At 34.9% G+C, this 16,867-nt stretch overlaps 1 protein-coding gene across 4 annotated transcripts in view; it reads right to left on the bottom strand.

Moving 5' to 3' along the window:
• Nucleotides 1–16,867, bottom strand: part of gnal (guanine nucleotide binding protein (G protein), alpha activating activity polypeptide, olfactory type) — a 116,245-nt gene that overhangs the window by 36,437 nt on the left and 62,941 nt on the right. For 3 of the 4 annotated variants that reach the window (XR_006247915.1, XM_043225767.1, XM_043225766.1), the window contains exons 6-9: nucleotides 9,037–9,091; nucleotides 8,852–8,925; nucleotides 2,117–2,175; nucleotides 705–825 (exon numbers count right to left, since the gene is read on the bottom strand). Coding sequence is in view for 3 of the 4 variants with exons in the window: in XM_043225767.1 (XP_043081702.1) it covers nucleotides 705–825; nucleotides 2,117–2,175; nucleotides 8,852–8,925; nucleotides 9,037–9,091 (309 nt within the window). In the remaining variant the exon portion in view is untranslated. The remainder of the gene's footprint in view (nucleotides 1–704; nucleotides 826–2,116; nucleotides 2,176–8,851; nucleotides 8,926–9,036; nucleotides 9,092–16,867) is intronic. The other variant, XM_043225768.1, reaches the window with a different exon arrangement.

Raw genomic sequence — 16,867 nt, 5'->3', positions numbered from 1 at the left:
ATGACCTGTATTAAAGACACCTGGGAGCCAGAAATCTTTATATTGATAAGGAATCAAATATTTATTGGACTTAATAAAAATAAAAAGTCGAATTTTGTAACTATTTTGTAATGCATTTTTGTTATTCTTTCTCTCACTGTAAAAATAAACCTACCATTAAAATTACAGAATTTTTTGTCTGTGGTCAAGCGTACAAAAGCAGGGGGTAATTCTTTTCCCTATCTCCATTTATTTATTTATTATTTTTATATAAATTTTTAAACTAACTAATTTGTTACACTGTTATGGCCACACTGTCTTTAAAGTGTATGTAAAAATAAATTCAGAGCATTCTCTCTAACGTTATACTTTGTAATGTCTATACACTGCTTTTCTCATTTAAAACAATAATGAGTTATCTTCTAGGGGTAATTTCTAAGGTCAATTTTGTTTTTATTTTATTAAAGGCCTGTAAATTTGTAATTAATTAATAGATATTAATTAGAAAGCACTAATATACATATGCATAAAAGTGCTCTAAAAACATAGTAATAATATGTAATACTGCTACAGAAATAATTGAAAATATATAACACATCGCCTCATTAACCTCTAACAATAATTTATTATTATATCTTTACAAATGGATATTAGTATTTTAGGGAAATTCTGTAGCACTTGGGATGGAAATTGAGAATTCCTAAGAAATAGTTGAACTGTGAAACCTGTTAGTCCAGATGCTGCGGAACAGATCAAGAGACTCGCGCAGCCGGTTAGTGCTGTTGTCCTCCCTTATGACCATGTTATAACTGCTACTGGCTGCCACAAAGATGATGGCGGTCACATCTGTGATTATAGACAAGAAGAGATATTTTATCACCAAAGACAAACTTTTAGGATAGTTCTCCCAACAAATGAAATGAAATGAAATTATGTCATAATTTGCTCACCCTCATGTCATTCAAACATTTAATTTATTTTATTTGAAGAATGAATGACACACATACACACAAGGTTAGCACAGAAACATGCTACAACAAACCTTACTTTTTGTGTGTTTCACACATGCATAAAACAAATGAGGCAACACATTAGGAGGATCTGCAGCACTTTGATCTTTACTGTTATACCTTTAGACCTTTCCATTTTTTCAAACAAAAGGAATGACTCAATATAGTTGACATTATTATTGTTAATGAAAAACACAACAATAAAAAACATACAATTACAAACTTATACTAAACATAACACTTTTATTTTGTGTCATATGGGGCCCTGCACAAGACATTCAGGCAAAAATTTATTTACAGGGGCCAAGAAATTCGATAAGAGTTTCCTCATTTTTATAAACCATGGCCTTGTAATTTTTAAACAAAATTATCCCCACAAAGGGAAATGAGGTATTAAAAACAGTTATCTAAAAGTGTAACAATGCAAACAGGTTTTCTGTAAGTGGTAAGTTTAGGGCTAGGGTTGGATTAGTGGACAGACAGTATTGTTTGGTCAGTATAAAAGTAATAGAAAACTATGGAAAGTGCCCAAAAATCACAGAAACAAACATGTTTGTGTGTGTGTATTTTGAGGGTGAATAAATGCTGACATTGTTTTGGGTGAACTAACATTATAAAGAGTTATTTCACTTAAAAAATGTAAATGCTGTAATTACTTACTCACCTTCACCCTCACGTAAGATCTTTGTTCATCTTTGGAACACAAATTTAGATATTATTGATGAAATCTGAGAGCTTTCTGACCAGAGAAGAACATGCTGTGCGTTTATGTTAACTGTGTTCTTTAGTAATGTCATAGTAGTATCCTTGTTGTCTCTGCAAGGTCAGCGAGCACTCAGATTTCATCAAAATTATCTTATTTTATGTTCTAAAGAAGATCAAAGGTCTTACAGGTTTGGAACGACAAAAGGGTAAGTAATTAATGACAGAATTTAAATTTTTGAGTAAACTAACCCCTTAGCATAAATACCATTAGTTACTTTGATATACTATATATATATATATATATATATATATATATATATATATATATATATATATATATATATATATATATACAAAACAGTTTTTGTAAATTTGTCTACAGAAAAATAAACATACAAAGTTTGAGTAATTTGTAAGCTCACCATTAAAGCACTGAATCCATTTCCTTCTTTCATCTCTCTGACCGCCCACATCAAACATACTGACACACAGGGAGAAAGAAATAACAAATGTTTCTGTATAACAAACAAACAAATAAGTATTTATATAAATGTAGTAACTGAATGCAGTTATACATCTTTAGATCAATTATAGATACTGTATATACTGGGGTCCAAAATCTGAGTATGGTAGTGTAACTACTTCCTCCATTCAGTAACCAATAGAGTATTGATTCCTTGCCTAAGGTGCCTTTTTGAGTTAACTATTCCTCTATTGTAACTTTATGCACATTCACTTCACCATTTTGTCTCTAAAAGCGACATTATTCTGTGTATTGACAGAAGTTTTATCCTATAATAGCTCTGCTGAGAGATTTCCATGATTTACTGAATTTTAAAATGTGTTTTTCTAGATTAAGATGAAAGTTTGTAAGACTGTCTAAGAATTAAATGATGTGACAATGGTCAGTGGAAGCTGAAATCATAAACCCATTAAGGGCTGGATTCAAAATCACACAGAAAAAAATACTGATCCAACTTGCATGAATTTTATCCCAGCAAATCATAATGTAAATCTGTACATTGTATGGCCTTCATATGCTACTTGCTGGATTTGAATCCTTCAATAATGTCAAAACACAAAACTGAAGACAAATCAGTGAGAAAGGATAAAAAATAGTTTGTTTTTTTTTGGCCCACCAGCTGCCAAACCAATCCCTTTTGGTGGTTGTCTTGGTTGTCTTCACAATCACTTATGCTTCATAGCTGAACAGGGCAGGGTTTCTTCATAAAGATTGATCTTAGCACTTAAGAGTGTTTTATAATAGGGTTGGGCGATATGGTCATTTTTCATATCATCATATCACCGGCCTGTAAGATTGTCGAAATCGCAAAACTATCGTGTATGGGTGGGTGGGAGCAAGAGAGAGAGATTCTCTGTGCTTGTCACAGGCTATTTGGTGATTTTTAAACCATGCATAAATCGTGCATGTGTGTGTGAAAGAGAGAAGAGAGAGAGAGAGAGAGAGAGAGAGAGAGAAGAGAGAGAGAGAGAGAGCCAAAGCCATCAGCACGGAAGTTATCAGTCTAAAAATGTCAAGGTGAAAAGCAAAAGTATATTTATTTTATAAATACAGTTTAACACTTAATAGTTCAACACTAAATATTGGACATAAAAGATAAAATTAATTTTAAGAAGCCTAAGTTCATATTTTTGGAGTAAAGTTAAATTAAACAGATACATACAGCACTCTGAACAGTCCGCCATATGACGAGCCCTGTTTCAGACTCATAACTTAATAACTCCATATTGGAGGAAAAGGGTTAAATAAAGATGGAACAGATGTGGCCCAACATTGAACATAAATGGATTCAGATATAATTGTATATTTAAAAATATATTATTTCCGGGTCTAATACATGGCTGGATTTTGCGAATGTCAGTAAGCCACATATTTTTTTGAGTATACACCTATTTTTGTATTTTATATGTAATTTTATATTTTTATTTTTTTGTTTTGTGGCCTTTTTAATTCATTTTACATTAATTAATTTACATTATTATAAAGCAATAAAGTTTACAATAAAACTTTAATTATAATCACAATGCACTTTAATAAATTTAAATGTGTAATCTGTCTATTGTCTTCTTACAATGCACGTAGGGCTTTACAATTTTTCCAGAGCATTCATAGATCTACAATGATTTTCAAGTGCTATGACACGTTTCAAAAACAGACTGTAATATTAAGATCAATCGTACAATCGTTTTTTATGAACTTTTAAGGCTTACAATGCTTTTGGGAAAAGCAGCCCTGATTGAAATTGATATATCACGTTTAACAGAATTTTTCTGAGCAATGTATATAAAGCAATGTTTTATTTAGTTTTGTTTGTTTATTATTATTCATGTAAACCACAACCATGTAAACTCATCACATATTTTTTAATTATGTTTAAATTATGTATGTGCATTTCAGAATCAAAGTACATTTTTATTAGCCAAGTGTACTCATGCACACAAGTGTTAAAAGCAGTAGCACCAAGATGGGTAACAAATGTGACAATTCTAACCATCAGAAATGTCAGAGCTTTCTATATATTTTCTATTTATTTACAAGCTTCTGTTGAACATTGTAGCCAATCATAACAGAGACTTTTTTTAATTTTAAACTGACAAATTAATTAATGAGAACTCATCAGTGTTGAATCAAAATGCTTCACTGTTTGATTCAACTGAATATTTGAAATAATAAAATAAAAAAATAATAGAAATGAAAAACTTAAGCTGCTTGCAAATGGTCTTACAACCTTTACTTTTCTTTACATACTTTTTGATTTCCCTAAACAACTCTCTCCTTTGCTTTCTCTGATTCATGTTCAGTTTTTGATGAATAATACCAATCAGCATAGTGACTATATTTATCTTTTTAATTACTCTGAATTATAAATTAAACAATTAGTGTGGAAGCTGTATGTTATATTGCTATTATAATCTAGTCGTTTCCATGGAAACCGAGAAATCTGTCCGAGAAATCCTTTTTATATATCTAAAATAAGCAATTATTCTCACTCCCCCTGTGTGATCCTCCATTTGCCACTGTTTCGCCTCAGCCTCCTTGTCTCCAAGAGCGCCCTGCGGCGTCAAAACCTGCTCAGCCCTATACTGAGACCCCCCCACAAGAAGGTGGCACCACCCTTTCCTCTGGAGAAAGGCTGGGGGTAGAATCTTCTGTTGGGTCTGTGGTACCCAAAACAGTAAAAGAGCAGTTTCCTTGTCCTCTGGGCCTACAAACATCACTGCACTTCCCTAGGCATGTCTGTGGCTCCCATGGTTTAATTTGGGAGTGTGGATTGTGCTTCCTGGTCCATCACGGTAGCTCATCTTGATGATCAGGCTCAGCTATGTGATTCAGTTTGCCCAGCAACCCCCCAGGTTCAGTGGTGTCCTAGAGACTTTGTGGCAATCCGAGATGCCCGAGGAGAGTAGATTGCTGTCCTCCTGGATGCAATCATGCTGGAAAACCCTTACTCCAGAGAGTGTAAGGATCCTCAGCTATCTCGACGACTGGCTCATTTTGGCCCGGTTGCGGGATTAGTTGTGTAAACACAAGGACCTGGTGCTCCAGCACCTCAGCCAGTTGGAGCAAGCTCTCCCAAGTGCAGAGAATCTCTTTTCTTGGTGTGAAGCTAGACTGGGTGAATACGACAGCGTGCCTGTCAGAAGAGCACGCCCAGTCAGAGAGGTCTACACCGCATGTCACAGGAGAGCTCAATCATTCAGATGTGCTCTCACAAAAGCTTACATTCCCTAGACAATAGCGCCACCATCCCGAGAGGATCCAGTTGATTTGGAATCAATTTGTAAAAGCTCAAGTAGATCCATTTGCTTCTTGTGAATCCTCCCACAGTCAGGATGAAGAGCAGGTTATACTGGTTGTGCCATACTGGCCAACCCGGACCTGGTTCCCTAAACTCTTGTTCCTCAGGACAGCCCCTCATCTAGTGAATATCTCTAAGGAAGGCCCTCCTTCTCAGGGGCTAGGCACCATTTGGCAGCAATTTTGGCTGTCTGCTCACTTCCATCAAGAGAATCGGGGACCTTCATACATTTTTAGTTTTCGGGCCAGCCGACTGTCACGTTGTCCTGAGACACAGGCTTGGATATGTCTCTAAGGTTCTCACCACACCATTACGTGATCAGGTGGTAAACCTGCAAGCACTGCCCCTGCAGGAGGCAGATCCAGCCTTAGCATTGCTGTGTCCCGTATGAACTTTACACATTTACAAGGACTGAACCAAGAGCTTCAGAAGCACAGAGTGCCTCTTTGTTTGTTACAGAGGTCAGCAGAAAAGAAAGGCTGTCTCCAAGCAGAGGCTGGCTCACTGGATAGTGGATGCCATCATCTTGGCGTACCAGGCCCAAGGCAAGCCGTGCCCCCTGAGGGTCAGTAAAGTTTCTTGCCGTGTGTTGGGTAATAGGTAACTGGGGTGAAGAACTGGCCAGTCTAACACCAGGCCCAGTACTGAGCTCCAAGACCCCAGTCTGTCATCACGACATAACGACTCCGTTTCCTCCATTAGGGAACAAGGGTTGCAGACGTAACTAAATGATGTATTATCCTTCCTTTTTTTGATGGTGTGATGTTTTCACTGAAAAAAATGCAAGTGATTGCGCTAGTGCACTCCACTACTGCACTTTTGCCTCTCTGCACTTCCATATACCATCATATGGCACATTTGTTATTATAGAGCATTTTTAACTTTTTTAGTATCTATATCTATAGATTTTTATTTTAGGTTGTGATGATTTGAGAAGACAAAAGTGGTTAATCATAGTTTATTATCAGCTCTCTATCTTCCACTTCCACTTGATCATTACTTAAAAAACTAAAGCTTAATTTAACTAAAACATTTTTGTATTAATTGCTATTTTTTTCTAAATTAACAATAAAAGAATATAACACAATATAATAATGTTACTATTACACACAAAAGTTAACTATTTTAGTAGTAAGCCAAAATAGTAAGGTGTAAAAAAAATGACAAGGTCGGGTCGGACTCAGGCCGGTAATTCTGATAAACTGTCAGACACGGGTCGGGCTGGGGCCTAAGCGTCTTCTATCGTTCAGCTATGAAGCATCTAGATCAAAATACAGTACAGCACAATAAGAAAAGACGCAAGAAAAAAAAATTACAGAAATAAGTTTTTCATTTAATACAAAATTGTTCATTACAAATTATATTACTTGCATAAGAAAGTAATTGCAGTGTTGAGCCTTATGAATTTAAAAATATCTGAGTTTGATACACGCCCCTTATGATTAAACCTAGAACCACTAGGGGTCTCTGTATACCTAAGGCTTCATCCAGAATAAACCAGAGCTTTTCATATGCAATCCTTTTGCCCATCTCATCTCAGGAAATATTTGCTTCCACACAAACCACAAAACTGACACAAAATTATGTACTGTACATGCCAGACCAGCATGTGGTGCTGTAATTCTACCACAGATATACACTAATGCCTGTATGATACAAAAAAATGTATGCGTATACAGCATAGAAAAAATATGGATGTAGTGTCCTTGATGTAAATCATAGGTTTCTGAAGAGCATTTTTAAAGCTTAAAGTGTATGGAGCCAGCTGTCAACCGCAGACTTCATGTGTGTAGACTTGAATGCCGTGACAGTGTGGCACACATAAAATCAGTAACTGATCACAATTAAATCCTTTCCTACCTTGGATAAAATCCATTGTAATGAACATCATCGGAGATGTGTAATTCACAAGCATTTTGAGCATTATTTCTTGTTGTTCTTATAGGTTAGGCTATTTTCATTCAGTTCAATGTAAAACAATAGGGTAAGTATGTAAAAAATGGATGACTAATATATGTTATAGCCTAGCCAATGGCCACTAGATTTTATACAGATGTTATAATAATGATTCTTTAAATAGATTCTGTAAAGTTGGGCATTTTAACATGGGAGTTCTGTTGGGACTTTCTGGAGTCAGCCTCTACCAGTCGATGAACTGCAGTTTTAGTCACTTCCGTGTTGGTTTTCCGTGAGAGTGAGAGGTTGCAGCTTGGTATACAGCTAAACACGAGCAGATAAATTATATCCACGCATATGCCAACTGTTTTTATATGGCTAAAGAATGTATTATTTCACTGTGTTATGCCACTGTCTTCACAAAGTGTCTAGTCATAATATGACTACGTCTAGTCATCTATAAATATCTTTATTTTTACCTTGTTATTTTAAGTAAAAGGCTTTTTTATGCAGGCAACATGCGGTGACAAATCCAAGTGCACAGCTTCATTATTCATTCGTTTAGTTATATAATTTATATTTATAACAATACCACAAACTTTGAGTAATCAAAAAATTATTTTATACATTATCATTAATTGGATTTTTTTTTCAGACCAAATAGCAACAAAGAAGCAAATACAACAGAAATAGCAAAACAAAAAATAAATAATTATTCCAATTATGAGTAACGTTAGGTTAAAACATCTAAATATGTTAGTGCTTCTTATACCTCTTCAGCATGCATACTGTAAATTGCTTTCTTTTGCTCATTTGGTTTTTATTCAGTTGGGTAAATTGTATAAATACCCTTTTTTTAATCTGGTTTTATCCAAACAATTTTTAACATCAGGGCATTGACAATTTGTCACACATGGACTCCTTTGTGTTGTTGTTTTTGTCGTGTGCCATGTGCTCTGTGTGACCTACTTTAGTTAATTGTCTTAGCGTCTTCACCTGTGTCTTATTTATTAAGTATTTACGTTGTATATTTAAGTCCTGTGGTTTCAGTTCTGTTTGTCCAATCTCGTCTATGTTATTGTGGTCTAGCTTGTCTGCCTGCCTGCCTGCCTGCCTGCCTACCTACCTGCCCGAGGTACTCATTCTATATATACATATGTGTATGATTAAACTTGTTAACCCTCATATATTCGTTGAGTGCTCCTTCACGCTAAACCACACCGTGTCACAATTACACAATTAAAAGTCAATGACTGGGAAACTTGAATGTTTTACTGAAAATCTGTTATGTACGATCAAAAAACAGCAACGGATTAAATTTACTCTGTGGCAGTCTAGTGTTAAATGATTGCAAGAATTCAAGCTGACATTAACAACACCTTATGATCTATGTTTCTCATCATGGTTCAAGAATTTATTTTTGTATAAAAGCTGACTTACTGAAAGTTGACTTTGTCTACTTGAAATCGGGTTTCAAAAATCCCTGAAGTCAAAACACGGCACCTCAGCAAATCCTGAAAGAAATGGACAAACTCACAATTCAGTGGCACTGAACAAAAACAACAATAATAATAATAATAATAATAATAATAATAATAATGAATTTAGTGTGACAGCACCCTCACCTGGTCTGTTGGTGTGTAGTCACTCTGTCGTACAGACTCAATTCTATCCAGGAAGCTGAAAAAAAATAAATAAATAAAAATAAAAGTTAACAGAAAGCATAAAACACACTGTACTAGAATATGATAAATTAAACTAAGATAAATGTTTCCGACATCTGACATTCAAAACGAATTTTGTGTTTGTCAGTAAATTAATTTTGTCATTTTTACTGGGTTTAAATTATGCTTTGCTCTGATTGATTAGACCTAAACAGACCCGTGTGTATGTGAGAAGTGGGTTACATATGTATTTCATTAAGTGTAAGTGTCTGTATGGATAAATAAGTTGGTGAAACATAGACCTACATATACAAACACCCGACAATTAAAGTGAGAATCTAAAACCTTTACTGGTGACCTATGAACTATGTGCTGTGTCTGTCTGGGCCTCCTGGTGGAGCTCTTGCATAGATCACTAAGCCTTGTTGTACAGGACAGCTACATTTTGAATTTATTTTGCAACTGTACAGGTTATAAAGTTACTGCAAGCTTATCAGACACTGTATACCTCTACATATTACAGTTTTTTATTTTGCTTTGGAAATACTTGTCATGCTGTTTGGGGGTAGGTGATGCCTTTTAACCTGATGTTTAAGACATTTTGAGCTGAACATAATATTTTTAAAGCATATTGTCTGTGTCATTTAGTTGACCTGGTTTACTATAGCAGCACATAGAAGTTAAGATGACCTTAAATAAAAGGGTGGCCTCTTTATGCTGAAGGGGAAGTATTGATCAATATTTCCACCTTTTGAATGGCTGCTATAAATGGAGTAGCCTACATGCAAAATGCAGTGCAAAATACACACAGATAAAAACATTTTCCACAGGATATACTAGAAAATTCTTTTATTCTGGTTTCCAGGCTTGGAAAAGTCAGCTGGACAAAAGATCTGAGTGACATTCGCCGGACACTTTATTAAGTACACATTGCTAGTATGAGCTGGACCCCAGCTTTGACTTGAGAACTGAATAAATTTTATATGATAAATATTCAACACATAAACATTCCTGAGACACACACACACACACATATACATATATACATATTAGCATCACACTGCAGATTTGATGGTTGCACATCCATGTCTGAATGTAGTCACTCACTTTCATTCACTCCTTTAAGTTGACTATACTAGTGAACTAATGTAGGGAATAGAAACAACGGTATAGGGGTTAAAACACTTTAGCAGTATGATTTGTGAATTTTTTACACTAAACCATTACTGCGACATGTCTGATAAATTCAAATTAAATTTTATGATCAAATTCATGTACCCCTATACAGTATATACACCAAATAAACAAGCCTGTCAGATGGTCCCTGCTCGTGTTATGCCACTATATGCTATACTTTGGGTCCTTTTACCTCTATTCATGAATGTGAGAAACCAAAATGTGCAAGCTCATGCAATGTTTTTTCTTAGGCTGCTTACCAAAGTTTGTTTGGTGGATCATGACCTGTATATTTGCATATAGAGGACAACTAGCCAAATAGAGAACTAATCATGACATGTTACATTTCAATGCACACAGCACCCATTGCAGATCATTTTGTTTTGTTGCATAGCAGCTTTATAAATTTATGTTGTGCCCTTAAGCTGTAACTATATTCACAATATAGGTCAGGTCACATTTATTTATATAGTGCTTATACAATATCACTTTACAGTAACAAACATGAAAAAACTGTGTTAATGCTGATGTGTTTTATAAGTAACTAGTAAGCCCAGCCCCCTTGGTTACTGTTGCTCTCTCGGATAAACACCTCGGAGTTGACAGCTGTCAGTGTGAAAAGCTGAAAACCTTGCACCGCAATGTTTTTCAACAATTTCAGACACAGAAGGGCCATGATTCAAGTGGGAATTATATAATGCCATTGAGGGTTGCATAAAATATTGAAAAATAAATATAGGAGCAAAATAAATATGGAGAAGTCTCATATTATAGAGATATTGATCATGGATGAGAACATGTCAAATCAAGTCACCTTTATTTATATAGCACTTTTACAATACAGATTTTGTCAAATCACTTTACAGTATAAAATAGGAAAATACATTTTACATTATTGATACACTAATGTAAAATGACAATATTAATATACAATATTTAGTAATAAATGGTCTAAATTGATTCAGCTTCAATAGTATCTGTGCAATCAAGTTGCTGGCAATTAACTTTCCCCAACTTAGTAATCCAGAAGCAAAAGCAGCAAGGAACCAAAACTCAATTTGTGACAGAATGGAAAAAAAAAATGCTTGGGAAAAACAAGGCTCAGTTGGAGGCCAGTTCTCCTCTGGCCAGACAAACCTGCAGTTCAATTCCAACTGCAGCAAAGTCAGACTGTGTAGAAGACTCATATGGTTGCCGTAGTTTTGTCCTGATGGTCACAAGGTGTTCGCTGAAGATCGGTCTCAACATGCAAGATCAACATTGTTCATGTAGAACAAAGTACGATTAAAAGTGAGGTATGTCATTTTGGGCAGAGTACCAAAATAAACTTGCAGCCAATCAACAGTAAGGAGTGTGTCTACTCATGTTGGGGAAGAGCATTGGATGTACATTAGCTGAGCATAGTGACAGAAAGACAGAGATGGCGGATAAAGAACAAAAAAAAGACTTAAGGCAAAAGGTAGGACCCGTGTAATTATATGATCAGCTTTCCAGAACTAGAGAGAACCCAATGAATGGTAGGGGCTGTAATTGGATGCTGAATTGCTCTGTTTCTTCTTGATAGGTGAGTAACACTATCTACACCAGACACAACAGCTGTCTCACCATGTCTGTACATGTCTGTATAAACAGGATACAAAGTAACTATTGAAAATCATTTGAAATTTGTAGATTTGAAAATAGAACGTAGCAACAATTTTCTCTAAGGGATTTGTTGTGTCATGCCACGCTACATCCAGTGTAGACAGCATCACTGATTATATATATAGTTCTATAGTACGTCACGCCATACTGCGTGCGTCTGGTGTACACAAGGTTTTGATTTGATTCACAGAACTAATTGTTGCCTGGGTTGCGTACATATATGTGGGAAAGCTATCAAAATAGGGGCGTGACCCTTTTGGGGTAGGGGTGTGTTTGTTTTGGTGATTTAAAATTTTAACATTGGCTTCCAGAAATGACTTAACCCACCATTAAAATAATCGATGTTTAACCAGTTTAATATGGAGAGGCACTAAAATGTAGACCTTCATTTATGTTTTTTAAAAAAATTAGCTATTTAGGTTTGTAATTTAGAATAGACTAACATTAGCTAGTTTTAGCCAGCTACTCCTTGCTGAAGCATGAGATGATATTAGTGTTCTACTTAAGCAGCTAAAAATCATAACTTAATGAGAGTTGCCTATCCTGATTTGAATTATGCAAATGAAAATGATAAATCTGTATGATTGTTAAACAATATGTGCTGCTTAATGTAAAATGAGCATGCAGGGTTAATGTAAAAGTAAGCAAAACAGTTGTGTTGTTACGGAAATGTTGTGAAATGCAGTTCTAGATTTGGACTGTAAGTCCACCGAGAGTGGCTGAGATTGCTGCCACGCAAACCTTCAGGCCAAGGGGTACAACGTTGGACATAGCTGCCATCATTTACCCTTGCGACTGCAGTGAGGATTGACTCGATCCGAAAGCATGCGAGTTCATCAGTCATCGGGCTGCTGTTAGACGACCTGTGCTATAGCTATTTTTAGTTTTTGTGTCCGTGTGTGTGTATGAGAGAGAGGCAGAGGTGCATGTCTTCATGTGTTTAGTAGAGTTGTCAGGATGTGAAACGGTCTTGTCTCTCCTCACATAAACTCTGTGGTCTGCCAGGAAAGAGTAAAAGAGAGAGCAAAAGAGAGTGGGTGAGACAGTAAAGAGGACAGACATAGTGTCTGCCTGACTGATAATGACTGTGTATATACTGATGTGTGATTACGAGTGGCACTACCTCTCTGAATCTGTGTTTGGTGGTCAGTTGGTCTCATGGCAGCTGGAACAAGGAGGTAAATAAACCTATGTATTATGATTTATTAAGGTACGGGAATTGGTGCAAAGTGCAAATTAGCCTTGTTAACCGTATGTCATGTTTTATGTCTTATTCTTAACATCCTTTTAAGTGCGTTATTAATATAATAAATAACATTAACACTGACATTAAAAACAAAGTTATAGGCTACTAATGGCCATCAGCTGGTGTCGAGTCACTGTCTAATGAATAAGTCATCATGTCATTCATTCATTCAGTGCTGTTCTTTTGTGGATTTTGTTCGAACAATTATTTAATTGTAAAATATAACAAATAATATCAACAATATTTTGTTTTAAATGTAGGGAGAAAATGCTCAACGTTGCATTCATGACTATACATACATTGGGCCTCTAATGTCACTGTTATTATACATTAAGCTGCATTAAGTTCTTAGAATATCCCAAAACCATGCCTTAAACTAAGCAAAGTAGACAGCAAGTGTTTGTCCAAACTCAACTGGTTTTGCAAGAGACCTCAAAAAGTTTGCATGGGAATGCAAATATCTTTGCAAAAGAATGCATAAAGTTTGCCAGGGAACACAAATTTCCTTGAGAATACATAAAAGTTTGCAAATAGAAAATTCCTCCAACCACATTTTTTTTTACCCACCCCCATTTTAATTTCCCCCACCACCGTGTCCCTTTATGGGCATATTTTAACATCAAAACATCAGCAAATAGACATTTTAATATAACATTTTACTTGATTGAAGTTTTTGTCTTCTGTGTAAGAGTAACTTTCCTGGGTATATAAGTTTGTAATAAAAATAAGCTTCTGTTTCATGAATTAATAACAGCTTAACATTGTTTACCTTAGCCTAGCTTTTGGGTGCTATTATATTCCAATATCATTATGCCTCAAATAGCTAAATATAGATCAAGAGTTGGTGTTTTACAGATGCTCTCTGCTGTTTAATATTCACTGTTTAAAAATTCCAACTTTAATATTTTTGTTTTGTAGATGCATTGTCTGCTGGTTGACTACTTTTCAGTACACCACATGCCATTTATGTAATTTAATATGTTAACTTTGAATGCTAAATACAAATTAACACCTGACCACACTTGCAAGATTGCAGCTGTTACAATCAGAAAATCACAGAATAGCAAAAACATATCAGGCAAACAATTATAGGATGTAAGCAACACTACAACAAACAAAACTGATCATGGATATGTTAGATTTTTGTGAATAAACCAGCTTTGACAATAACCAGTCATTTTGGCAGCACTAAGAGGGCCCTCAAAAAAAAATGATGGTAGTGTGATGCTCTGGGGCTATTTTGCTGCTTGAGTACCTGGAATACTTGCTGTGATAAATGGAACCATGAATTCTCCTGTCTACCAAAAAATGCTGAAGGACAATGTATGGCCATCTGTTTGTGACCTCAAGTTGAGGCAAACTTGGGTTCTGTAGCATTACAATGATCCAAAACACACCAGCATGTCCACCTCTGAATGGCTCAGTAAAAACAAAATAAAGACTTTGGAGTGGCCTAGTCAAAGTCCTGACCTGAACCTTACTGAGATGATGTGGCATGTCCTTAAAAATGCAGTCCATTCTCAAAAACCCTAAAATATGGCTGATTTACAGCAATTCTGCAAAGACGAATGGCCCAAAATTCCATCACAGCGCTGTAACAGACTCTGCTTGATTGCAGTTGTTGCTGATAAAGGTGGCCCAGCCATTTATTATGTTTAGGGAACAAGCACTTTTTCCACACAGGGTCATGTGGGTTTAGATTTTTTTCCCCTTAATAATAAAAACTCACTTAACACAAGTAAGCACAACATACAGTTTTAATCTTTGATTAGTATATAAATTAGTTTAATGATCAGAAATAGTAAAGTTTGACAAACATGGGAAAAAACAAAAAAGGGTGCCAACACTTTTTCACACTGTATATATTTTATTATTTTATTCAGAAATTCAGACAATAAATGTTTTTTATACACTTTAAAACAATTTATTTCTGTTGTGGCAAAGCTGAATTGCCATTACTTCAGTGTCACTTGATCTCTTAGAAATCACTGAGAAATCCATGATATATGTGTCTAAATACATGTATTAAAAAAGAAGAGAAAAAATATTGATGCAAATCTTTTGAATAGGATTGTATTTTGTTAGAAACAAGTATTATACATATTTTAAATAAATTCTGTTCTTTTAAACATTTTTATTTGTTGTAAAATCCTGAAAAATCTATATTTTCAATGTTTTTAAAGAAGTGTTTTTTATGCTTATTAAGGCTGCATTTATTTCATTGAAAGCACAGGAAAAAATATATTGTCAAATATTATTACAATGTAAAATAATTTATTTATTCAAGATTAATATATTGTATTAATTCTGTTCTTTTTATCTTTTTATTTTCAAAGAATCCTGACAAAAATATTGCAGTTTCAATTATATATATATATATATATATATATATATATATATATATATATATATATATATATTATTGTAATTAAATGTAATGAAATGTAATGAAATTGTAATACTTTTATTTTTTTATATATTGATATATCGATTTTTGAAGTCTGAAGACTTCTTTAAAAAAAACAAGTCTATATATATTGAATTGTAATTTTCTAAGGTTACTTTTTTACATTCAATTAGAATAACACAGCAATTTATGCTGTTACTAATCAAGCAAAATCGAAATTAACAAAAGATATCTCTGCACTTCAGAGGTTGCACAGAAGCTACATGTAATCACAAACTATCATGGTCTTTCTAAAATAAGTTATTTCTAAATTTCTAAGATTGACACCATGGACATGGTGTAATTCACACACTCAAAGGACACACACCAACACAGCACACAAACACATCGACTAAGAGAGCAGCTGGATCACTATGGTAACCCTGATGGCTGGGTCAATAGTCAGAACTCCTCGGCTATTTGTACTTTTTCTCTCTCTCTTACACACACACAAACAAACTGAATCATCTAGTTGTAGTACATAACCCTAAGTGTCTTCAAGGGGTGTTTCTGACCATATCTGTTGCCTGCTCTACACATCAGGCTACATCCTTTTTGTCAATATTAAATTGTACAAGCATACACACATTTGCACTCTTAGTCAGGACTGAAAAAAAGCTCAAAAATAATTCACAAGCAGCTCTACACAAAATGCACACATACGCTCATGTTCCAACAAAGACATTCACGCATAGTCAACGATTCCGCTCATTTTTTGTCTTTGAATCTTTTGCATGTGAGTTTGTGTTGTGTGAAGTCACACACCTGCCGCTGACCCTCCTGTGTTTACTGAGCCCCTCAGATCCTCACTTTCATCAAACCCACACCACGTGACTTGAGTCCACTAGAGCTCCAAACAGAACAGCTAAAAATAGAGCAGCTAGCCCATCCACATCTGTTTTACATAAGAGCAAGACTAATTCAAATAGCTTCCATCTAACCACACACAAATATATACACAAAGCTAGAATTTTTTTTACAGCTAATATTGAATCATAATTGTTGTTCAACACTTAATGCTTATCAGGGTTCCAACTCTTTTTCAAGGTTCATTTGGATCACATGGATCATATTCCTCTTTCCAAAACCCTTAAAAAACATACCATCTCTGTCGGGTGGAAACCTCCTACGTCTAAATTTTTATTCAATTTCATATTCTTTTCACAAATTGATGCTACTGTTATTTTTTACAAATTATTAAACAATCTAAAGTGTTTAAAATAGCTTGAGAGCAAATCTCTTAACTTCATTGGACACTTGAATTATATGAAAGTTTTAGT

The sequence above is a fragment of the Puntigrus tetrazona genome, chromosome 24, assembly GCF_018831695.1.
Source record: "Puntigrus tetrazona isolate hp1 chromosome 24, ASM1883169v1, whole genome shotgun sequence".
NCBI lineage: Eukaryota > Metazoa > Chordata > Actinopteri > Cypriniformes > Cyprinidae > Puntigrus > Puntigrus tetrazona.
Note: the sequence above shows the minus strand (reverse complement) of the source record. Positions and strands in the feature narration are given on the sequence as shown.